At 38.5% G+C, this 21,705-nt stretch overlaps 1 protein-coding gene across 6 annotated transcripts in view; it reads right to left on the bottom strand.

The window, feature by feature from the left end:
* Positions 1 to 21,705, bottom strand: part of hspa12a (heat shock protein 12A) — a 263,037-nt gene that overhangs the window by 19,414 nt on the left and 221,918 nt on the right. For all 6 annotated transcript variants that reach the window (XM_072557347.1, XM_072557349.1, XM_072557348.1 and 3 more), the window contains exons 4-7: positions 20,367 to 20,553; positions 14,632 to 14,736; positions 13,646 to 13,762; positions 4,038 to 4,209 (exon numbers count right to left, since the gene is read on the bottom strand). In XM_072557347.1, coding sequence (XP_072413448.1) covers positions 4,038 to 4,209; positions 13,646 to 13,762; positions 14,632 to 14,736; positions 20,367 to 20,553 — 581 coding nt within the window. The remainder of the gene's footprint in view (positions 1 to 4,037; positions 4,210 to 13,645; positions 13,763 to 14,631; positions 14,737 to 20,366; positions 20,554 to 21,705) is intronic.

The following is a 21,705-nucleotide window of genomic DNA, read 5'->3' as shown; positions in this document are numbered from 1 at the left end:
ATTTTTTTTCCATTTTCCTCAACTGATAATCCTGTATAATTCCATTAGCATTGACTGCACTTCAATACCTCACTCAACTGAGCATTCTAGATCTGTAAGCCCAGATACTGATTGAAAGTGTGCACATGCACTGCCACCCAGACACACACACACTCAAACCTGAACATACCCACAAAAACCCATACATACATATACACCAACCCCATGTACACACACCAATGCATACATGTAAACCTGCAGGTGCACTTCCACCCTCATATACTGCACATATTTGAGTGAATATAGATACAGACACTCACATAGAGATTTGCGTACTTCAACAATAGCTAGTGAAACATGAAATACCACCAGGACTCCAGATTCAGAAGTCCCACTCTCATCTCTGATAGATTCCATCTTTGCTGGAGTGGGGAAAGAGGGCAGGATGTGAAACTCACATGAGGGAAACCAAATCAAGAAGGAACGTCAAAGCTCTGCCAAGTTCAAATTGACCCTATTTTCACTGAAGCAAAGTGGTCTGTTTCTATTTGTGACATACTATTTTTCAGAATAGATGTGCACAAAGGGTGGATAAGGTCTCAAGTTTTTCATGTCTCTCATTCTTTAAATTTTGAGAAACTCTGAAAACAAACATTTCCAGTTTCAACGGTTGCTTGTGGATGTAGGCCTGAGGGGTATCATGTTGCCATCCCTGCAAAGTTTCTCCAGCACTTTCAAATAATACAATGGTATTATTTAGACAGAGAAACAGAGTTAACATTTTGAATCCAATATGACTCCTCTTCCAATTTCACTTTCTTTGAAAGGTCTGAAAGTTGTTAAAGGATTAGTTGTCGTGTATGTGGAGCTATGAATATTTGTGTTTTTATATTGTGTTAGGTGTTAGAAGAGACTTAATTTCTTTTTATCAATGAGTTTCTTTATATATAGTGAAGTTTGTAATGGATACTTTAAAATTTTATTTCATCTCAGTATATTTACTTAGAACTGTCCACATTGAATACTGGGAGAGATTGCATGGAATGTATAAGGTGAAAGAGTAAAGGAGTGGGAGCATAGGTTGACAGTAGTCAACATGGGATCATTAGGGGCCTGGCGATGAGTGTAGAGTCCTGGGGTCAACGTGTGTTTGCACTAAGTTAGTGTAGGGACCAGAAGGGTGGGTGGGAATGCATCAGGGATCCGGATTAGAATGAAGGTTATGAAGGATCATGGTGAGGGGAGGGGGAAGGTGATGGTAGGGGAAGGAGTAAATGAAGATTGCAAGGAGGTGGGGGGGAAGCGGGGAGGAGTGGAGAACTTAACATTTCTTACTACAGTTGGAAATAAGTTCCATGCACAGAGTGGGCCTTTTATACAACCTGCATTGTCACTCAGCAGTCCTTGTGGCTACCTCTGCACTGTGCCAAGGGGTCAGCATGCCTGATCGCTGAACCAATCCAACGTTCACCACGCTGAAAACCCAGACATTCGGGGCTGTTTCTCCTGAGGCAGATGTAGAAAGCCAGACTATTTCCGGAGTTGGAAGCAAATAGTCAGGCTGTCCTTTTCTTCTGCAGTTATATTGGATAGGAAAGAAGCTTGGATTGCTTTAATTATTTATCACAGATATAGTTAAGCTCATTTCAAGTATTAGCTGGCAAAAACAAAGACATAAATTTCTGGCACTCAGGAGCATCTGGCAGTGGGAAAAAGGCAGCATTAATGGTTCGAGTTCAGTGACTCTATATTAGCACTCTGCCAGACCTGCTAAGTTTCATCAGCAATTTCTGTTTGTGTTTTAGATCTCCAGCATCCACAGGTCTTTGCCTTATTTTTATATTAATTGGTGTAATTTCCCATGACAGGTTTAGACAATGCCAATATTAGACTGTTTATCACCATACTTTTAAGTCACAGAAAAAGAATTCCAATCCAATTTTCAGGTGCTGATTAAGAAAGTTTTTAGTCAGAACTTTTAAAGCAATCCTCAAAATGATGAGTTAATCTTTCTACTGTCCGCATTTTGATCCAAAAATGCATTAAATTCACAACTTTTGGTAACTGAGGTGAGGAGAATCTTTTGGCATACTGCACCTCAGAGGGCAGTGGAAACTCAGTCATATTCAAGACAGAGACTGACAGATTTCCAGATATTAGAGATCTCAGCGGATATGGAAAATGACATTAAGGTTGAAGGTTTGCCATCTAGTTGAATGACAAAGCAGACTTGAGGAGCTAAATGGCCTCATGTTCCTATTTCTTAAGTTCCTAAAATCCCTTGAAGGCATATGATATCAATTCAATGGAATTCACTCATCTTTATCATGGAAATCATTTGATGATTTGCCAATGGGAGTTGCCAGCTGTCTCCTCAAGAAATCACTAAAGAACTTGGTTAAATGTCACTTAAGTTTCAATACAGTCCAACACTTATAGCAATAATTAAATCCTGTCTCACAAATTTGATTGAGTTTTTTGAAGAAGTAACAAAGAAGATTGATAAGGGCAGAGCAGTAGATGTGACCTATATGGACTTCAGAAAGGCGTTCGACAAGGTTCCCCATGGGAGACTGATTAGCAAGGTAAGATCTCATGGAATAAAGGGAGAACTAGCCATTTGGATACAGAACTGGCTCAAAGATAGAAGACAGAGGGTTGTGGTGGAGGGTTGTTTTTCAGACTGGAGGCCTGTGACTAGTGGAGTGCCTCAAGGATTGGTGCTGGGCCCTCTACTTTTTGTCATTTACATAAATGATTTGGTGGCGAGCATAAGAGGTACAGTTAGTAAGTTTGCAGATGACACAAAATTGGAGGTGTAGTGGACAACGAAAAGGGTTACCTTAGATTACTACAGAATCTGGACCAGATGGGCCAATGGGCTGAGAAGTGGAAGATGGAGTTTAATTCAGCTAAATGCGAGGTGCTGCATTATGGGAAAGCAAATCTTAGAAGGACTTATACACTTAATGGTAAGGTCCTAGGGAGTGTTGCTGAACAAAGAGACCTTGGAGTGCAGGTTCATAGCTCCTTGAAAGTGGAGTTGCAGGTAGATAGGATAGTGAAGAAGGCATTTGGTATGCTTTCCTTTATTGGTCAGAGTATTGAGTACAGGAGTTGGGAGGTCATGTTGCGGCTGTACAGGACATTGGGTAGGCCACTGTTGGAATATTGCACGCAATTCTGGTTTCCTTCCTATCAGAAAAATGTTGTAAAACTTGAAAGGGTTCAGAAAAGATTTACAAGGATGTTGCCAGGGTTGGAAGATTTGAGCTATAGGGTGAGGCTGAACAGGCGAGGGCTGTTTTCCCTGGAGCGTTGGAGGCTGAGGGGTGACCTTATAGAGGTTTACAAAATTATGAAGGGAATGGATAGGATAAATAGACAGTCTTTTCCCAGGGATCGGGGAGTCCAGAACTAGAGGGCATAGGTTTAGGGTGAGAGGGGAAGGATATAAAAGAGACCTAAGGGGCAACCTTTTCACACAGGGGGTAGTAAGTGAATGGAATGAACTACCAGAGGATGTGGTGGAGGCTGGTACAATTGCAACATTTAAGAGGAATTTGGATGGGTATGTGAATAGGACGGGTTTGGAGGGATGTGGGCCGGATGCTGGCAGGTGGGACTAGATTGGGTTGGGATATCTGGTCAGTGTGGACAGGTTGGACTGAAGGGTCGGTTTCCATGCTGTACATCTCTATTACTCTATGTCTATGACTCTAATTGTCACTATTAATCATTTAGTAGTACAGGTGAGTTCAGATGAAAAAGAGACATATTTTATCAATGCTTTTCAACAATATAAGATCTTTTTAACACAGAGAAAATTCAACATTCCACATTATAGTTTTGAATATTACGAGTGTGTTTGAAAGGAAGAAAAAAGCTTAAAACAGAAATTGCTAAGACATCTCAGTTAAGAAAAACATCTAATTTGCTAATACTGGGATTAAAAAGAATGGTATATACCATCACTGCACCATTTCTAATAAGAAATAGTTTGAGTCAGCAAATACCGAACAATTTCAAATACCAAAATGATAAGCAGGCAAAGATACCATGAGTTATTCCAGATGCAAGTGTTTCTGTGGAGCTATAACCATTGACAGCCTCCTTGGCAGTGAGATCTATCATCTGATGTAGGCGGAGTTTCCGGCAGTAGATGGAGGCAGCTTCAGGCTCAAGAGCAATTATCAACTGTTCTGGACAATCAGGAGATGCAAGACCAGCCTGTGGAGGTGAACGGTAGAGGAAGATTAGTCCTAAATAAGACACATCTAGAAACTAGAGGAAACCATTTGGCCCATTAGAGCTGCACTGCTAGTTTATTAGCTGTGATTGCCTGAGCTTTTCAATTCTCTAACGATATTTATACAACTTGTCATATACAATTTTCTGGAAAGACACTTTGTTCACTGTCCAGATCACTGGATTGTAATACACCTTTCATTTCTCTTAATATGCTCACCTTCAAAATATCAATCTCAGTTTTAATTAATTTAGTTGATTTTTATCACTGGTTTTCAGAGCTGTTTGTCTGTATTCAGATAATGTTTTGCACGCATAGATTTTTTTTCTGACATTCCTGTTGATTTTAAGCCTTGCGTTTTGACACCTTTCCCCTTTATTCTCCTGCTATCGGGAGGAGTTGCTCCCAGTGTACCCTGTGACTTCCATTTATTATTTCAATCACCTTAATCAGCTCACTTCTTACCCTCCTCATACCAAGGAATGTTGTCCTGTCTCTCATTATAGTGTAAGCCCAATCCCTTCATTCAGTTACAGATCTGGTAAATCATTGCCTGACTTTAATAATGCATAGAGGAGAAAGTGAGGACTGCAGATGCTGGAGATCAGAGCTGAAAATGTGTTTCTGGAAAAGCGCAGCAGGTCAGGCAGCATCCAAGGAGCGGGAGAACTGACATTTCGGGCATGAGCCCTTCTTCAGGAACAGCCTGCTGGACACACTTTCCTCATTCCTGAAGAAGGGCTCATGCCCAACATGTCGATTCTCCCGCTCCTTGGATGCTACCTGACCTGCTGCGCTTTTCAAGCAACACATTTTCAGCTTTAATAATGCATACGCTTTTTACTGTACTATCATAAATTAAACACAACATTTCACCACATCTATGGGCAGGCAATGGCCTAGTGGTAATACTGCTAGACTATTAATACAGAGACCAGGTAATATTCTGAGGAGCCAGGTTCCAATCTCATATCTGCAGAATATAGAATTTGAATTCAATAAATATCTGGAATTAAGAGTCTAATAATGACTATGAATTGATTGTTGGGAAAATCCCAAATGAACTCCAGTAAAGAGAATTTACAGTCTGAAAGGATGAAGCCTGCTGTTGTATGATGTTGGTATTGGACTGGGGTGACTTCATCTGATAAAGGAGCAGCACTCTGAAAGCTTGTGATTTTAAACAAACCTGTTGGACTATAACCTGGTGTTGTGACTTCTGACTTTATCCTACTGTGGTATACTTCAATCAGCACTTCAATCATAATGCTTCTGAAACTGATAACTTCTCGAGTCCATCCATGTGTAGCTAAATGTGGCAATCCAGAAGCTGTGATTAATGATTCTACATTTCTCTACAGGGTACATTGTTGAAGGCTTTGCATTGTGATGCAGTTGTTGCTTTGAAACCTTGTACTTTTGTGAGGTAGATGGCAATCAAAGAGAGAAAAAAAACCTTCTAGTTTCTAAGAAAACTAAAAGTGTAACTGCTATTAGAAATCAAGATTTCTGGATAAGCTGAAACCTTATGAAAGGAAACAGAGTGCCCTTAGAACTGAGTTCTTGATGATGGTGATGATCTCAGTGGCTAGGTACAGGCAAGTTGAAGCAGACTGAGGCCAGATTCAGAAACACGCAGAAGGCAAATGTTCACTCTCAGCACATATTTTTATTACTTGAAGATAACATTAATGGATCTACACCGTCAAGGCCATTATAATCAAACGTGAGACAGCCCTACAGACAGGAGCCTTTTTTGGTGAAAGCTAAGAACTCTGATTGGTTGAGTGTTATTGGTTGGAAAACAAGTTAAACCAGCAACAGTAAGTCTAGAGTATCATCCAATATCAGTTTAGGAGCTAGGACAGTCAATAGCTAGAGACATCCAGAGTGAGGGGATCCATTTCATTACAAACTGGCAAGTGGGTCACGGTCAGTCCAGAAAGCCCAGTGCAACAGCCCAGCTATTAAAAGTCAGTTTGTCAGGGACCTGTACAGATATCCATCTCAGGTCGGGTCACTCATCAATTGGAGCGGTCCTACCAGTTGGTTGAGGGTGTGTTGTGTCCTCAAGTCCTAGGGATTTGGCTACTAGAAGGCATATTTCTTTCTCCTATTTCTTAACAGTTCTAACCATTCCTCTACTTCAGGAGCAGTTGCCTTATGTGTCCAGCTTCCGCCAGACATTTTGCAAAATCTGAAACCCAAAGGGCTTTTGTGAAGCTGAGTTTTGTTTCCCTGAGCCAAATAAAATTGCAGTGTCTTCAAACTGAAGACTAATGCACTACACTAGTTATTCAGAGCTTGTAAAACGTTCCAAACGTAAACAGAACCCCATTAAATTCCAAGAATTCTCTCTCAAACTATGTTTGTAAATAACAGGCTGCAAAAATACTTTAAAAACTTACTCATTACATTCCTGCATAGACACAGACCAAACACATATCTTACTAGTTCAAAATCCAAAACTCCAAAATAAATGGAATTACAACATAAGAATCACACATGTTACGTCACAGTTAGTCATTATTTCATTGAAAAATGAAACAACATGTAATAATTAAAGATTTCTGAATGTTTGACTATAAAAGTTTTTACACTTACACAGTTATAGACAGAAACAGCCACAATGACAAAAACAAAACTAATTTCAGGATGTGTTGTTAACATATGTTTTGAAAGGGATAGTTCTTGCATATTTCAAAGTTTTGGCTTAACATCAAAAGATTTGAAATACTATTATAACATTTAATTAGTCCATTTTATTACAACTTCCTGCTAATTAAATATAACCCCAAATAAAGAATAATCACATTCCAATCATTCATTCTTCTTACTGCTGCTGAAGACTCCTGTTTCTGTTTACTACTCGAATTTTCTGTTCTGATGCATGCCATGCAATAATATAAATCGAATACATTTTCATTCTTTACTGAATAAATGTCTAATTTCAAGTTTTGTATTTAATTGTCCCCCCCAGTTAAATTTTTTAAATTCAATGTTACGCTCTTGGATCTAATGTGGCTATCAGTTAGAGCTGAAATTGACATCATGATTCTGATTTGTCAGACTTCAACTTGAGGTGCCGTTTTATTGGTGCTAAATTATATTGGGGATCAATTCAAGTTCAAATAAATTGATTTAAACAGGGTTCTATCTCTGTAGTATGTTCTTTGTTCCTTCCTCTGAAACCTCCAGATGCAGCACATGATATCAGATTACAATCCAGTACGTGGGCTGTGTTGTTCAGCAAGACAGAAAACAACTATAGGTTTGAGGGAGACATTCTCTTAAAATCAATTTACTTAACAACTAATTTAGATCTGGTCTCAGGAGAGGTTCTTTTTTAAACTCCACAGCAGCACTTAATTCAGGGTAGCTAAAAAAAAATGCTAATTTCTGAATACAAATGACATGAAATGAACTGCCCAGGAAGTCAATGGGAGCCCAAAGTTATAGCAAATTCATGAAGTGAGATTTTGATATTTATCTCAAAAAAAAAATTAATAAAGACACAAGTGAGCTGTGGTATATTTCCTAAAAACTGGGACCAATAAGATGAATCACAAGTATTCTTTTTAGTCCTATACATGCTAACCTTACAGTATTGGAAATTAAACTATTTCTGTATTAAACATTCTAGATTGAGATTTGTTCATTCTGAATTGAATAATCTGAATTGAATCTGTTTATTCTTCTGAAGTTAAGATTACACTTTAACTCATACAGCACAGAAACAGACCCTTCGATCCAACCAGTCTATGCCGAACATATTCACAAACTAAATCCGTCCCACCTGCCTGCTCCTGGCCCATATCCTTATGTCCATATCCAAATACAGTCAACACTGAAATTGTACCCACATCCACCACTTTCTCAGGAAGTGAACCACCCTCATTCCACATGTGAACCACCCTCTGTCGAAAAACATTTGCCTCTTTCGTCTTTTTTTAAATCTCTCCCCCTCACCTTAAAAATGTGCCCGCTAGTCTTGAAATCCCTCATTGTAGGGAAAAAACAACTACCGTTAATTCTATCTATACTTTGCATAACTTCTCGTGGTTCATCAATAATCCTTGTCAGATTATTCTACATTGCATACATTAAGTTTTATGTCTAATTTAAACATCTGAACTTGTTAGGATTGGCTTTTGCTTCTCATCGTCTCATTTTCTATCATTCATTAAACACAGCCTGTGGCTGGTACAGTATGGTACAGGCTGTGGATATTCACAACCATACAGTCAACATTATCTCAGTAGGTTAAACAAAGAATTGATTCAATTTCAATCTGGAAGCCTAGTTGGAACATATCAGTGCCTTTCCAATGTAGTCGATCACAGCCGGAAAGCCAAGAAGTGTACATTATCTCATCAGTTATGCTGATAGATTTCTTAGACTTTTCAAATTATATAGATTAAGTTCACTTAGTGAACCCTTTCTGTAGAGAGTGATACTCTGCAACCTTCATAAAATTAATGAGTAGATTGCTACGTTATAAGGATTCAATAATTATAATCAAAATATATGAAATATGGAAGGTAAGTAAAATATGCGCGGTGGACTATTTTTCCCTTGTTCTCATCAGTTGAGTTTTTCAGTAAAACATTTTTATTTAACAGAATTCTCATCTTCAAATAATGGGCATCGAAGTCAGTTGACAGATGCTCAGTTCAACACCTCCTCTAAAAATCATTAGGTGAAACAAATATTACAGTTGCCTTGGCATATTTTCCCAACTCCTGCTCTGCAGTTGATTCAACAGTTATTAAGTTATCCCACTTTATTAACAATGACTCAGTTTAGAAAGACTCATCCACACATTTCTCTCAATAAATGACTGTATTGCAGTCTTATTTAGCTTCATATTGAAATTTCTCAAGCACAGTTTTCCTTTCAGTACTGCAGATACTTTTTTCTTTACAGTTTAGAAAAGGTTTAGAAACCACTTACATTTTCATTCAAATCAGAGATGTTTTACCAAGCTACATATTCTCTTTTCAACATGTTTTGGAAATGGATTGAATTTAAATGAAAATTTCCGACTATTTAACACTACTCATTTTAAAACTTTCCATTTTAGACACAATTTGTTCATGTAATGTGGGCATTACTGACCAGGTCAGCATTTATTGCCCATTCCTAAGTACCAAAGAGTAGTTAAAAGCCTGTCTCATTGCTGTGGGCTTGGAGTCACATGTAAGCATGTAGGGACGACAGATTTCTTTTCCTAAAGGAGGTTAGTCAGCTATTTTAATTTTTATAATAATCAACAGCAGTTATATTGTCACCTTGAGACTAGTTCATTGTTCCTGACTATATTTTATTATTGAATTCAAATTTCATTATCTGCTATGTTGGGCTCTGAACTCATGTCCTCAGGACCTGAGATTCTAGACTAGAGTACAGTAGTGTTACCGGCACACCACTGCCTCCCCATTAGATTAATAAAACTGACCATTTTACCATAAGACTTCAATAACAAAATTATAATATTCTATTTGCAGGAAGGCAGTGGTGTACTGGCATAATCCAGTAATGTCACTAGTACAGTAATCCAAAACCCCAAGCTCATGTTCTTGGTAAAGGGGTTCAAATCCCATCATGGCAGATGGAGAAATTTGAAATCATGAGAAACATGGAATAAAAAGCCAGTCTAATGGCAACCATGTAACAACTGTTAATTGTCATAACAACCTACCTGATTCACTAGTGTATATTCAGAAATGAAATCTGACGTCCTTCCCTGATCTAGCCTACATGTGACTCCAATCACACAGCAATGTGGTTAACTCTTAGTTGAAATTAGAGATGGGAACTAAATGCTTGTCTAACCAGTGACGCCCTCATTCCAAATATAATTTTTTTTTAAAATTGCCTTTGGAACATTGCTTTTGCATCTTGTGATTTTTTAACATTATTTTGAAATTTAAACCTACTTCCCCTGTAATTAAAAAGCAATGCCTATATGTGTATTCTGGATACTGAGGATAGGTCTTTCATTCAATAGACTAGATTTTATGCCAAAAATGCAGGCAAATGAAAGACATTGAAATAAATCTCTGCAAGTAAGTTATCCAAACAACAGATGAAAATTTAGATCTGTAATAGCCTAAACAATTTGATTCTCAACATGACATTCAAGATGGGTGTGTATGAATGTTTTTAGTGCAATTTCAATGTCAACAAACCAATGACAGAATTTCAATAGTTTCAAAATTTGTTTAATATTTTATGGAATGCTTTAGAAATAGTTGTTGCCCTGAAAATTTAACCTGTATTCTTACTGCAAGTTGGCATTTAGCATTGCATCAGTATCCTTAAGTATCACTGAAAATGTATTATTTCATAAATTTGAATATTTAAATGTATTTCGCTATTGGATTCTGTCAGCAAAATTAGAGAAATTGGTGACTACTCTGTAAGCTTTTGACAATTTTGGCTCAGAACTAGCTCGTCCAAATTAGCATCTCAAGTTACCATTTGGAAGCCTTTTGTTATCAAAATAACTAAGATTAATTTTGTGTACTCTCTGGTAACAAACAACAAACCTGCCTGGTATTTCTTTGGAAGGCAACGAATGTTTTCTTAATATCATACAAATGCTAGAAATATTTCCAGGTATCCAAGTCCTTGCTAATCTATCACCACAAAGCCAGCATTTCCAAGTCTGAAACACAACATAGAATCATTGGTTCATTCATTCATACAAAAAATTCTCTGACTGTGACTGACAACAAAAGGTGCAAAATAAAGCAGAAAGGAAAGGAAAATAGATTTAGCACATTACTGTGCTTGCTGTCTTCATTTCTTGTATTAATTTTTAAAGTGTCTTCCTCCTTGTGTTTACTGTCAATATTAGTACATTAAACTAATTGTGCATTCATCAAACCATAACTGAGATTTGACAGAATGTGTCTATAAAAACAAAGAACATCTGTTAATTTTACAAACATATGGACTAATATTCTGCAAAACTTTCACCTGTGTGCTGCATGTGTGTCAACACACAAGTCCCCTGCTACAGTTACATGGAGCCTTTGACTTGCAATATTTTAGTGCCCATATAATTATTGTGGTCATACTTATTTCTGTAATATCATTTGCAAAGAAGATATAAACTTTAAATATTAACTAATGCTATAGAATCCCAATAACATTCTTCCTCAGACATGTGGAGTTAGTAACAAGTGCACCTTGTAAGAAAATCTGAAATAAGAGTAGGAGTAGACCATTCAGCCCCTCAGGCCTGCCCTGCTATTCTGTAAGATCATGGCTGATCTGCCTAAGGCCTCAACTCCTCTTTCATGTCAGTTCCTTATAGATCTCAACTCCTTTATACTTCAAAGATCTTTAAATACTCTCAGTGATCTAGCATTCATAAATCCCTGGGTAGAGAATTCCAGTCATTCACTATTCTCTGAGAGAAGAAATTCCTTTGCATCGCAGTTTTAAATGAGCGTTCCCTTATTCTGTAACTGTGTTCCCTAGTTTACATGTCCCCTGCTAGTGGAAATATATTTTCAATATCTACCCTATCTAATTCCCCTACAGAATCCTGTATGTTTCAATAAGATTATCTCTCATTTTCTTTACCTAATGAGTAATGGCTTAATCTCAGACCAAAAGATATAACAATAAGATATAGGAGCAGAAGAAGGTCTGACCAGTTCTTTGTGTAGTTTTAGCAAACCTTGCGACTTTTATACTCTATTTCCCTTGAAATAAAGGTCAACATTCTAGTTGTCATCCCTATTACATATTAACTTGGATGCTGGCTTTTTGTGATTCATGCATGAGAATTCCCAAATCCCTTTGTAGCTCTCTGCAGTTTTACTGCTTTAAAATAATATTCAGCTCCTCTATTGTTTCTGCCAAAGCACATACCTTCAGATTTTCCCACATTATATTTCATTTGTCAATTTTTTGCCCACTCACTTAACCTGTCTACATTGCCTTGTAGACTCTTTCTGCCTCACTACTTGCCTTCTCACATGTTTTTGTTTCATCCACAAACTTGGCTACAATAAGTTTACTTCCTCATCTAATTCATAATTATATATTGCAAATAATTGGCCTCAACACTGCTTTCTGTGGCACTCCACCTGTTACGAATTGCTGTCTTGGAAAACATCCCCTTATCCCAACTCTGTCTTCTAAAAGTTAGCAAATCCTCTGCTCATGTTAATATACTATCCCCAATACCACGAGTTCATATCTTGTGCAACAATGTTCGATGTGGGACCTTAAAGAATGCCTTCTTGAAATCCAAATACACAACTATTGGATCCACTTTACTTACACTGCTCATGATTCCCCAAAGAACTCCAGTAAATTTGTCAAACATGACTTTTCTTTCACAAATCCAGGTTGATCCTGCTTGATTGTGGTAGTATTTCTAAAAAGTCCTGTTATTTCTTCCTCAATAATGAACTTTAGCATTTTCCCAATGACAGATGTTAGACTAAATGGCCTATAGATACTTACTAGGAGAAAGTGAGGACTGCAGATGCTGGAAATCAGAGTCAAGAGTGTGTTGCTGGGAAAGAACAGCAGGTCAGGCAGCATCCGAAGAGCAGAAGAATCGACATTTTGGGCATTTCAGTGATGAAGGGCTTATGACCGAAATGTTGATTCTCCTGCTCCTCGGATGCTGCCTGACCTGCTGTACTCTCCCAGCAACACACTCTCGACTATAGTTACCTGCTGTCTGTTTCCCTCCCTTCTTGAACAGGGATGCCCATTAATAGTTTTACAATCCAATTTAACCCTCTTAGAATCCAGGGACTTCTGGAATATTCCAACCAATGCCTCCACTATCTTTGCAGCAATGTACTTTAAAACCCTTGGATGTCAGTCATCAGCTCCAGGCTGCTTGTCTGCCTTTAATCCCCTTAGTTTGACAAATACTTTGTTCCTCATGATACAGACCATTATAAGATCTTTCCTTGTATTCCCATCTTGATTATTTGTTATCTATCAGATGTTCATGGTGTCCTCACCATGAAGATCGATGCAAAATATTGGTTTAAATTATCTATCATTTCCTCGTTTCCACCATTCCCCAGTTATATCAGTCAAGGGTCTCTAATTTATTTTAGCTACTTCCTTTTTTTCCTTATAAACCAGTAGAAGGTCTTTCTATGTGCTTTTATATTTCTTGCCAATTTATTTTCATAATCAATTTTCTCTTTTTCTTAGCATTTTATTCATCTGCAGCTGGTTCATAATAAATTCCGATCCTCAAGCCAATCACTAGGTTCTACTGCTATGTATGCCTCAGACAGAATGTTGCAGGTTGTCTGAGCAATCTAACTTCTTACATGTGGTACTGTTGATGAAATTGAAACAATCTATGGGTTCAATTCGCCACTGGATTAAGAAGCACAGTCCACTTCTCTCAGTAAATAAACATACCTTGTAGGCTGCCTGCCTCATGAACTGCTTTGCAGGTTGCTTCCATATAGCTGGTACAGTAATGACCCATCGAATATCTGGGTTTCCAAATTGTGAACCAGCCTGATCACTCAGCTCCTAAAAATAGAATGATGTAGGTGACAGCTTCCTTGTTTCTTCATTGAGAATTCTACAGCAACATCCTGGCTATAAATTACAACATGATTTCCACATGTTTACAGCTTGCACACATCAAACTTTATTGAAAAAACACATTCCATTGTGAGGGGCCATAGAATGTTGGCACTATTACTAATTATCAGTAAAGTAAATTCTATATATATATCTGCATATTAACATAAAATAAGCTCTAAAGATTTGAAACATAGTTATTGTCGTCTATTTTTGGATCCACTTCTTTTGACTGTGCAGTGGGTGATTACTGGGATATAGAATTATAAAGATAAAAGTGTAAAGGAATAGCACTTTGTGAAGGTCAATTTGACTGCTCTGAATTACACCTTTACTGGCAAGAATTACCTTACAAAAGTGAGCCAACATCTTTTCACAACTGAAGATTACCACAGGTGTTTGAATGAAAGTTTCTTTGTTGATGAGAACTATCAAATTTCTAAGAATTCCAGTGCTGTTTTAAGTATGGTTGATTTTCTTAGTCTGTAATTATCCTTTGCACAATCACTTAGGAAAGGAAATGGATCCAAAAATAAGCAACAATAACTTTCACAGTTGTTTGTAGATTAACAGATGCATCCAGTAGAAATGCCACTAATTCTTTTGATTGGCAGCATCAAGTTTTAAAATTGTTTTGATCAACTGCAATATCAAATCTTATTGTAACAGAGAACAGTCCAGTCACAATACTTCATAAAGTAAAATACTCAGCAGCACAAGTTCAAAATAAACATAATTTTCAACATTCCATCAAATCTACCTGATGAACATAACATTAAGAATTGTGTATAAGTTCTTTGTCATTTCTAACACACCTGTAATGCATGGTCTTTAAAGAACATTAGAGCACAGGCAAAGATTTCAATAGCCTTGACCTTTTTTCCATTGGCAGCCTCCAGTTCTGTTTCAATTGTGAGATTCTAGAAGACAGTGAAAGAAATAAATGCATCACACGATGATAGTTCCATAAATGACAATTTTCAAGCTTTCACAGAGTTAGAACTCGATCCAATCACAGAAAGTGCATTCCACTTAAAAGCAATTTCTTCTCAAAAGTAATTTATTCTATATGATCAAACAACCATACTGAAATCTTTTTGAGTGCATTTAGTTTTCAGAGTAATACCTCTCTATAGTTCTCAGGAGAAATTGGGTCTCTGTGGCCTTGCATAAAATGTACAATATACAAAGCATTGCATTCAATAGTAACTGTATACACAATTGAAAAGGTCCAAGGGCAACTTTTGTCTTCATTGCATGGATCGCAATCTGCTGTGGTAGATTGCTCATGATGCAGAATGGGCCCATTTTTATTTCTTTAAGCACATACCAGGAAGAACTGCAAAATTAATCCAAAAATATTCTCCAGACAAAGATCAAAAAGCCTTTTCAGTATGCTTTGGCATTCAAATAGATAAAGCTTATCTCCAAACTCAACTCAACATTCTTGTCCTATGACATTCTTAATTTGCTTTGGATTGATAAAAGCTGTAATTTTATGCTCAGTTCTGATACTACACTTTCCAATAGATTTGAATGCTGTTGAATGGGGGCTGAGGAGGATTACCAGAATTGTTCGAGCAATATGGGTATTTAGATACAAAGTTAGACGGTAAGTGCAGTGAAGTGATAGACATTGGTCACTCCTGAGGTATCTGATGGACAGGCCTGTTACTCAACCTGCAATACGTCAGTCCTTTGCAGTGGAAACCTTACAATATTGACTTAGAGTGAAACATACCCTGGTGTAGTAGGTCATTCCTCTTTTGCAGCACTGGTTCGAGTTGCCCATGGAGTCTGACTTCTACCACCATCACTTTCCAGGTTGCCTATGTCAGTTGGGATGATTTCTTGTTGCCTCCTATAGGGAAGAAAATCTTCCCTAGACTTCTGGACAGTCTTCAGGAGAACCACAGTGGAAGCATTGCTAAAGCATGGTGCTTATTTTTGCTTGGTCTAACATTTCCAGGGAGGGATGCAATTGATGACGAGAAGTTGAATGATGCTTCTAAGTTACAGAGAGTGAACTGCTATGTAGGTACCTTTTAACTGTTAAATTTGGTTCTTAGAGAAGGGCAATATTTCCTTCCCAGCACCCATAATACGTAGCATTTACTCCACACATGCATATGCATGAAATGAGAAGAACTAATTGTGTGGAAATGTCTGCCCCACACACAGGTGGCCAACCCTCCTGAAGTTCTGTTCACCTTCACATGTAGCCAAATAAGTTCCCAACCACTGTGTGTAAGGTTGTCACAGACTGCCATATGCATCTGGTATTTCCATGTCGTCCCATTTGTCATCTTGCAGCAGTGCTCTTTTATAGTTTTGCCCACTGGCAACCTAGTACTAACGGTGTCCTGACCCTGTACAAGTGGTCAGTGATTTAGTACATGAAGAAGTCCCATCTCTAGCCAACCTTCTAAAGTACATGCAATGCTCTCTGTTATCAGATTGACTGACACTACATCTTCAAGTAATTGGCTTTCTCTCCCTGAAATGGCAGAGAGGTTTCTACATTGTCAGCAACTGAAATGAAAAGAAGGGATAAAGTTAAGCTTTTAGTGTAATGGGGAAAAGAAGAGAGATGTGAAGGTATAGGAAGTGATTAATGTTTATCATGCAGTGTGTTCAGGAAGAGATAGAAGCAAGATTCATCACGGTAAACTGGTTAGCAAGGTTAGATCACATGGAATACAGCAAAGACTAGCCATTTTGGTAAGGACTGGCTCAAAGATAGGAGACAGAGAGGGGTGGTGGAGGGTTGTTTTTCAGACTGGAGGCTGTGACCAGTGGTCTGCCACAAGGATTGGTGCCAGGTCCACTGCTTTTCATCATTTGTATAAATGATTTGGATGTGAACATACGAGGTACACATGATTTGGAGACGCTGATATTGGACTGGGGTGTACAAATTTAAAAATCACACACTATAACTCAACTATAACCTAGTGTTGTGTGATTTTTAACATAGGAGGTATAGTTAGTAAGTTTACAGATGACACTAAACAGTGAAGTGGACAGCAAGGAAGATTACCTTACTGTACAATGGAATCTCGATGAAATGGCCAATGGGCCAAGGAGTGGCAGATGGAGTTTAATTTAGATAAATGTAAGGTGCTGCACTTTGGAAAGGCAAATCAGAGCAGGACTTATACACTTAATGGTAAGTTCCTGGGGAGTGGTGCTGAACAAAGAAACCTTGATGAGCAGGTTCATAGTTCCTTGAAAGTGGAAACCCAGGTAGACAAGATAATGACGGAGGCATTTCATATGCTTGCCTTTATTGGTCAGTGCATTGAGTAGAGGAGTTGGGAGTTCTTGTTCTGGCTCTATACGATATTGGTTCACTCATGTTTGGAATACTGCATTCAATTCTGGTCTCCGTGCTACAGGAGATATGTTGCAAAACTTCAAAGGGTTCAGAAAAGATTTACAAGGATGTTTCCGGGGTTGGAAGGTTTGAGCTATAGGGAGAGGTTGAATAGGCTGGGACTATTACCCTGGAGCTTTGAATGCTAAGGAATGAACTTAGCAAGGTTTATAAAATCATGAGAGGTATAGATATGGTAAATATCAAGGTCTTTTCCCCAGGGTGATGGAATCCAAAACTAGAGGGCACAGGTTTAAAGTGAGAGGGGAATGATATAAAAGGAATGTAGGGAGCAAGTTTTTCATTCAGAAGGTGGTATTTCTATGGAATGAGGTACCAGAAGTGAGAAGTGGTGGAAATTGGTATAATTACATTTAAAAGACATCTGGATGGGTATATGAATAGGAATAGTTTAGAGGGATATGGGCTATGTGCTGGCAAATGCAGCTAGACTTATTTAGGATGTCTGGTCGGCATGAACAAATTGGACTGAAAGGTCTATTGTTGTACAGCCGTATGACTCTATCACTTTTATTATAAAAGTGGAAACAGATAGCAATATGAAGAATCATTCAATGACAACTCTTCTGGCATTGTCACTGTTCACCACTGGGACTCTCTTGTTGTCCATGCACATTGCCTTGCATAGGTGAGAGGATGCAAGTGGATTCAGCTTCTTCACAATCTCTGAACCAAATGTTTGCACATAATCATCTTCTTCCAAGAAAACTGACAGTATATTATTGACAGTTCTGTTTAGGGAAATTGGTCTGCCATGGTTGAACAACGTGGTTGTAATGTGCAAGATGTGAGGAAGAGATCTCTGTAACAGCTGTGAGAGTAATATGTGCAGAATGTGTGTGGAAGAAGGAGAAAGAGTGACGTGAAATGATTGTAAGAGAGTAAATGGAAGTGGGGAAGGGAAATGGTCTGAGTGGTTAGATGCTGCTGTGAACAGAGAGGGAGGTATTCTTACTTTAATAACACTGGTGATCTCATTTAGGTTATTTCTATATTGCAGCAATACATAGGGAGCAAAGTTCTTGGTCCTAACCTCCAAATCCTAGTGTTAGAAGTGCTGCCAGGAAGATTTTCTGCCCTCTGGAGTGAACAACGTATCCCTTATTCAAACTATATCTCGAATGAAAGCTTTCAATGCTACATCGGAGAACTTGAATGGCCTCTGTGGGTCTTTTGCAGATGTTTTGCCACTTGTGAAATTGTAAAGTGCAACAAGAGTGTGCCTTCTCTTTAAAACATGCTGTCTTCATTTAAAGCATTAGTTAAGCTTGACTTCTTGACCCTTCCCCATCCTCAAGCATGTGTACAACTGATGAATAGTACAGGGAGCACTGATCACATGCCAGAGTCATGTTGGTGAGCTGCCAACACCAACTGCACATGGTCCCTGTAATGGTCTGACCTGTGACCATAAATTCATCATCCTTGGCTTTGAAAGTTTGAGACTGTCATTTGAAGCTGATGTTCCTTTCCAATATTCATCTCAAAAGTTAGCTCTTTGCACTTTTTTTGGATGATATTTCATACAGGCTGAATATTGTTGCAGATCCTTACAAACGGGGTAGGAAGAAAATGTCATCTCTCTAAGCAAAGTAGTATGAGATAAGTGCACTGTTGCTAGGGTATGTGGGCCACACAATTATAATATCCATGACTATAAGAAGTTATTCACTGAAAATTACTGAGAATTTCAAATAAAAAGAAGAAACATTTTCCATCTTAATTGCAGCCTCTTGTTACCTTTAAGGAACATACTACACTTGATTATTTTTCTAACATGACTTAAATCAGTGATAAAAACTACATTTGAGACTGTGATGCCTTTAATACTGTTTTGCATGGAACTGATTCATGTTAACAGCTATTTCAAAAGGCTGACATGGTATGATCCTTATAATTTGCAACAAAAAAAAAACAGGCTTCTAATACTTGAATGGATAGCTTTCAAAGCAAATAATTTCAGTTTGCATTAATTTAAGAAAATAACCTAGATCAGCTAAACCATAGGAGCACCACCTTTAATCTGAAAGGTCAACGCCATCCTAATTATAACTGTGGAAAAGATGAAAGGTCACCCACCATTATAGATAGATTTCAGCATAGAATTGGGAAGCTTACTGTGATGGTAATAGAGGTCATTTTTAAATCAATCAAGGACTCAACTTTTCTATTGAGTCCAGCTTGCTTCTGAATAGCCCAGTAATAAGGCTTGAATAAAGAGGCCAATTAATTATCATCAAAACATATGCATTGCTTTTTAATTTAAAGCTCTTCCAGTGTAGATGTCAGACTGTGTAGACTTGTATTGTGTAAAACATATTGTAGACTTATTACACATGGAACAACTCTATCAGACAAGAATGTTGCTTAGATTCAAAAGGGCTTTTTGTAGCACTGCATTGCCACAAAGCTAATTGCTAATTTCATTTCTTAATGTTTACTTTTCAGGGATGAACACAAAACATACGAAGTTCAAGATGATAGAGATCAGAAATAATATTCTGTTGGTATTCTCTATATATCATGAATGAGGGGTGGCACAGTGGTTCAGTGGTTAGGACTACTGCCTCACAGCGCCAGGGACCTGGGTGCAATTTCTGCCTCGGGCGACTGTCTGTATAGAGTTTGCGCATTTTCCCCATGTGGGTTTCCTTTGGGTGCTCTGGTTTCCTCGCACAATCCAAAAAAAGATGTGCAGGCCAAGTGAATTGGCGATGCTAAACTGCCCACAGTGTTAGGTGCATTAGGCAGAGGTAAATATACGGTAGGGGAATGGGTCTGTAAGGCTTACTCTTTGGAAGGTCGGTGTGGACTTGTTGCATCTAAGGGCCTGTTTCCATACTGTAGGTAATCTAATAATGTAAAAGTCAGGGAACTAATCCTACAGCAAGAGGCTGGAGGGAAAGACAATAAGGTGACTCTCAACAATGAGCCCCACCCCCAAATGGTATCCTCAGGGAAGCATCAAAAAAATCATGTGTCTTCCAGTTAATCCCGGAGTTACCAGTAACTTCCAGTGGAAATGTTTTGCCTTTACAGGACAGAATTCTACATGTGCTCATTTTCGCTTTTTTAGGTTCAACTCACAATCTCCACTCACCAAATTCCTAACTTAAGTAAGTTAAAAAGATAAAATGAAGATTTGGAACTTACACTGGTTGTATGGAGCTTCATTTTGAATTTCTCGAAATAGAGCCATTGTTTTGAATCATTTGGATCCAGGTCATGATAAAAGTCCCTGGCTGCATAACCAAAGCTGTGGTACTTTCCGTCAGGCGTCAGGAGGATAGTTGTAGGAGTCTTCTGATTGGATACACCGGGGTCACCGCCTTCCCATCGTCTGACAAAAACAAACAGTTCAATGATACTGTAGCTGCTCTCTTTGCAGCACATAACCTTAGAATTACACAGTTGGATCAACCCATACATAAGATTAGAGACGGGATTCCAGAGCTTACAGCTTTGCCCCTAAAAGCACAGCTGATAAGTGGGGAGCAATGAAAATCAGTGATGCCTAAATTACCCAAACACCTAAATGCAAAAACACACAGCAAACAAAAGACACTAAGAGAAGACAGGTAAGCCCTGGGGGACCCACCCTAAGCAGTCATCAGAGTGATGATATTTATTTCTGATAATGGTGCACACTAAACTTCAGATAAAACAAAATTCTTAAAGATAGGCATGGATCATTTCTTGTCAGAAACCTTTTAAATCAAGATTTGGAGATGCCGGTGTTGGACTAGGGTGTACAAAGTTAAAAATCACTCAAGAGACAATAGACAATAGATGCAGGAGTAGGCCATTCTGCCCTTCGAGCCTGCACCACCATTCAATATGATCATGGCTGATCATCCTTAATCAGTATCCTGTTCCTGCCTTATCTCCATAACGCTTGATTCCACTATCCTTGAGAGCTCTATCCAACTCTTTCTTAAATGAATCCAGAGACTGGGCCTTCACTGCCCTCTGGGGCAGAGCATTACACACAGCCACCACTCTCTGGGTGAAGAAGTTGCTCCTCATCTCTGTCCGAAATGGTCTACCCCATATTTTTAAGCTACGTCCTCTGGTTCGGCACTCACCCATCAGCGGAAACATGTTTCCTGCCTCCAGAATGTCCAATCCTTTAATAATCTTATATGTCTCAATCAGATCCCCACTCAGTCTCCTAAACTCAAGGGTATAACAAGCCCAGTCGCTCCAGTCTTTCAGCGTAAGGTAATCCCGCCATTCCAGGAATTGACCTCGTGAACCTACGCTGCACTCCCTCAATAGCCAGAATGTCTTTCCTCAAATTTGGAGACCAGAACTGCACACAGTACTCCAGGTGTGGTCTCACCAGAGCCCTGTACAGCTGCAGAAGAACCTCTTCGCTTCTATACTCAATCCGTCTTGTTATGAAGGCCAGCATGCTATTAGCCTTCTTCACTACCTGCTGTACCTGCATGCTTACCTTCATTGACTGGTGTACAAGAACACCCAGATCTCT

The sequence above is a fragment of the Chiloscyllium punctatum genome, chromosome 38 (assembly GCF_047496795.1).
Source record: "Chiloscyllium punctatum isolate Juve2018m chromosome 38, sChiPun1.3, whole genome shotgun sequence".
In the NCBI taxonomy this organism is placed as follows: Eukaryota; Metazoa; Chordata; class Chondrichthyes; order Orectolobiformes; family Hemiscylliidae; genus Chiloscyllium; species Chiloscyllium punctatum.
This window is presented reverse-complemented; position numbering and strand designations above follow the sequence as displayed.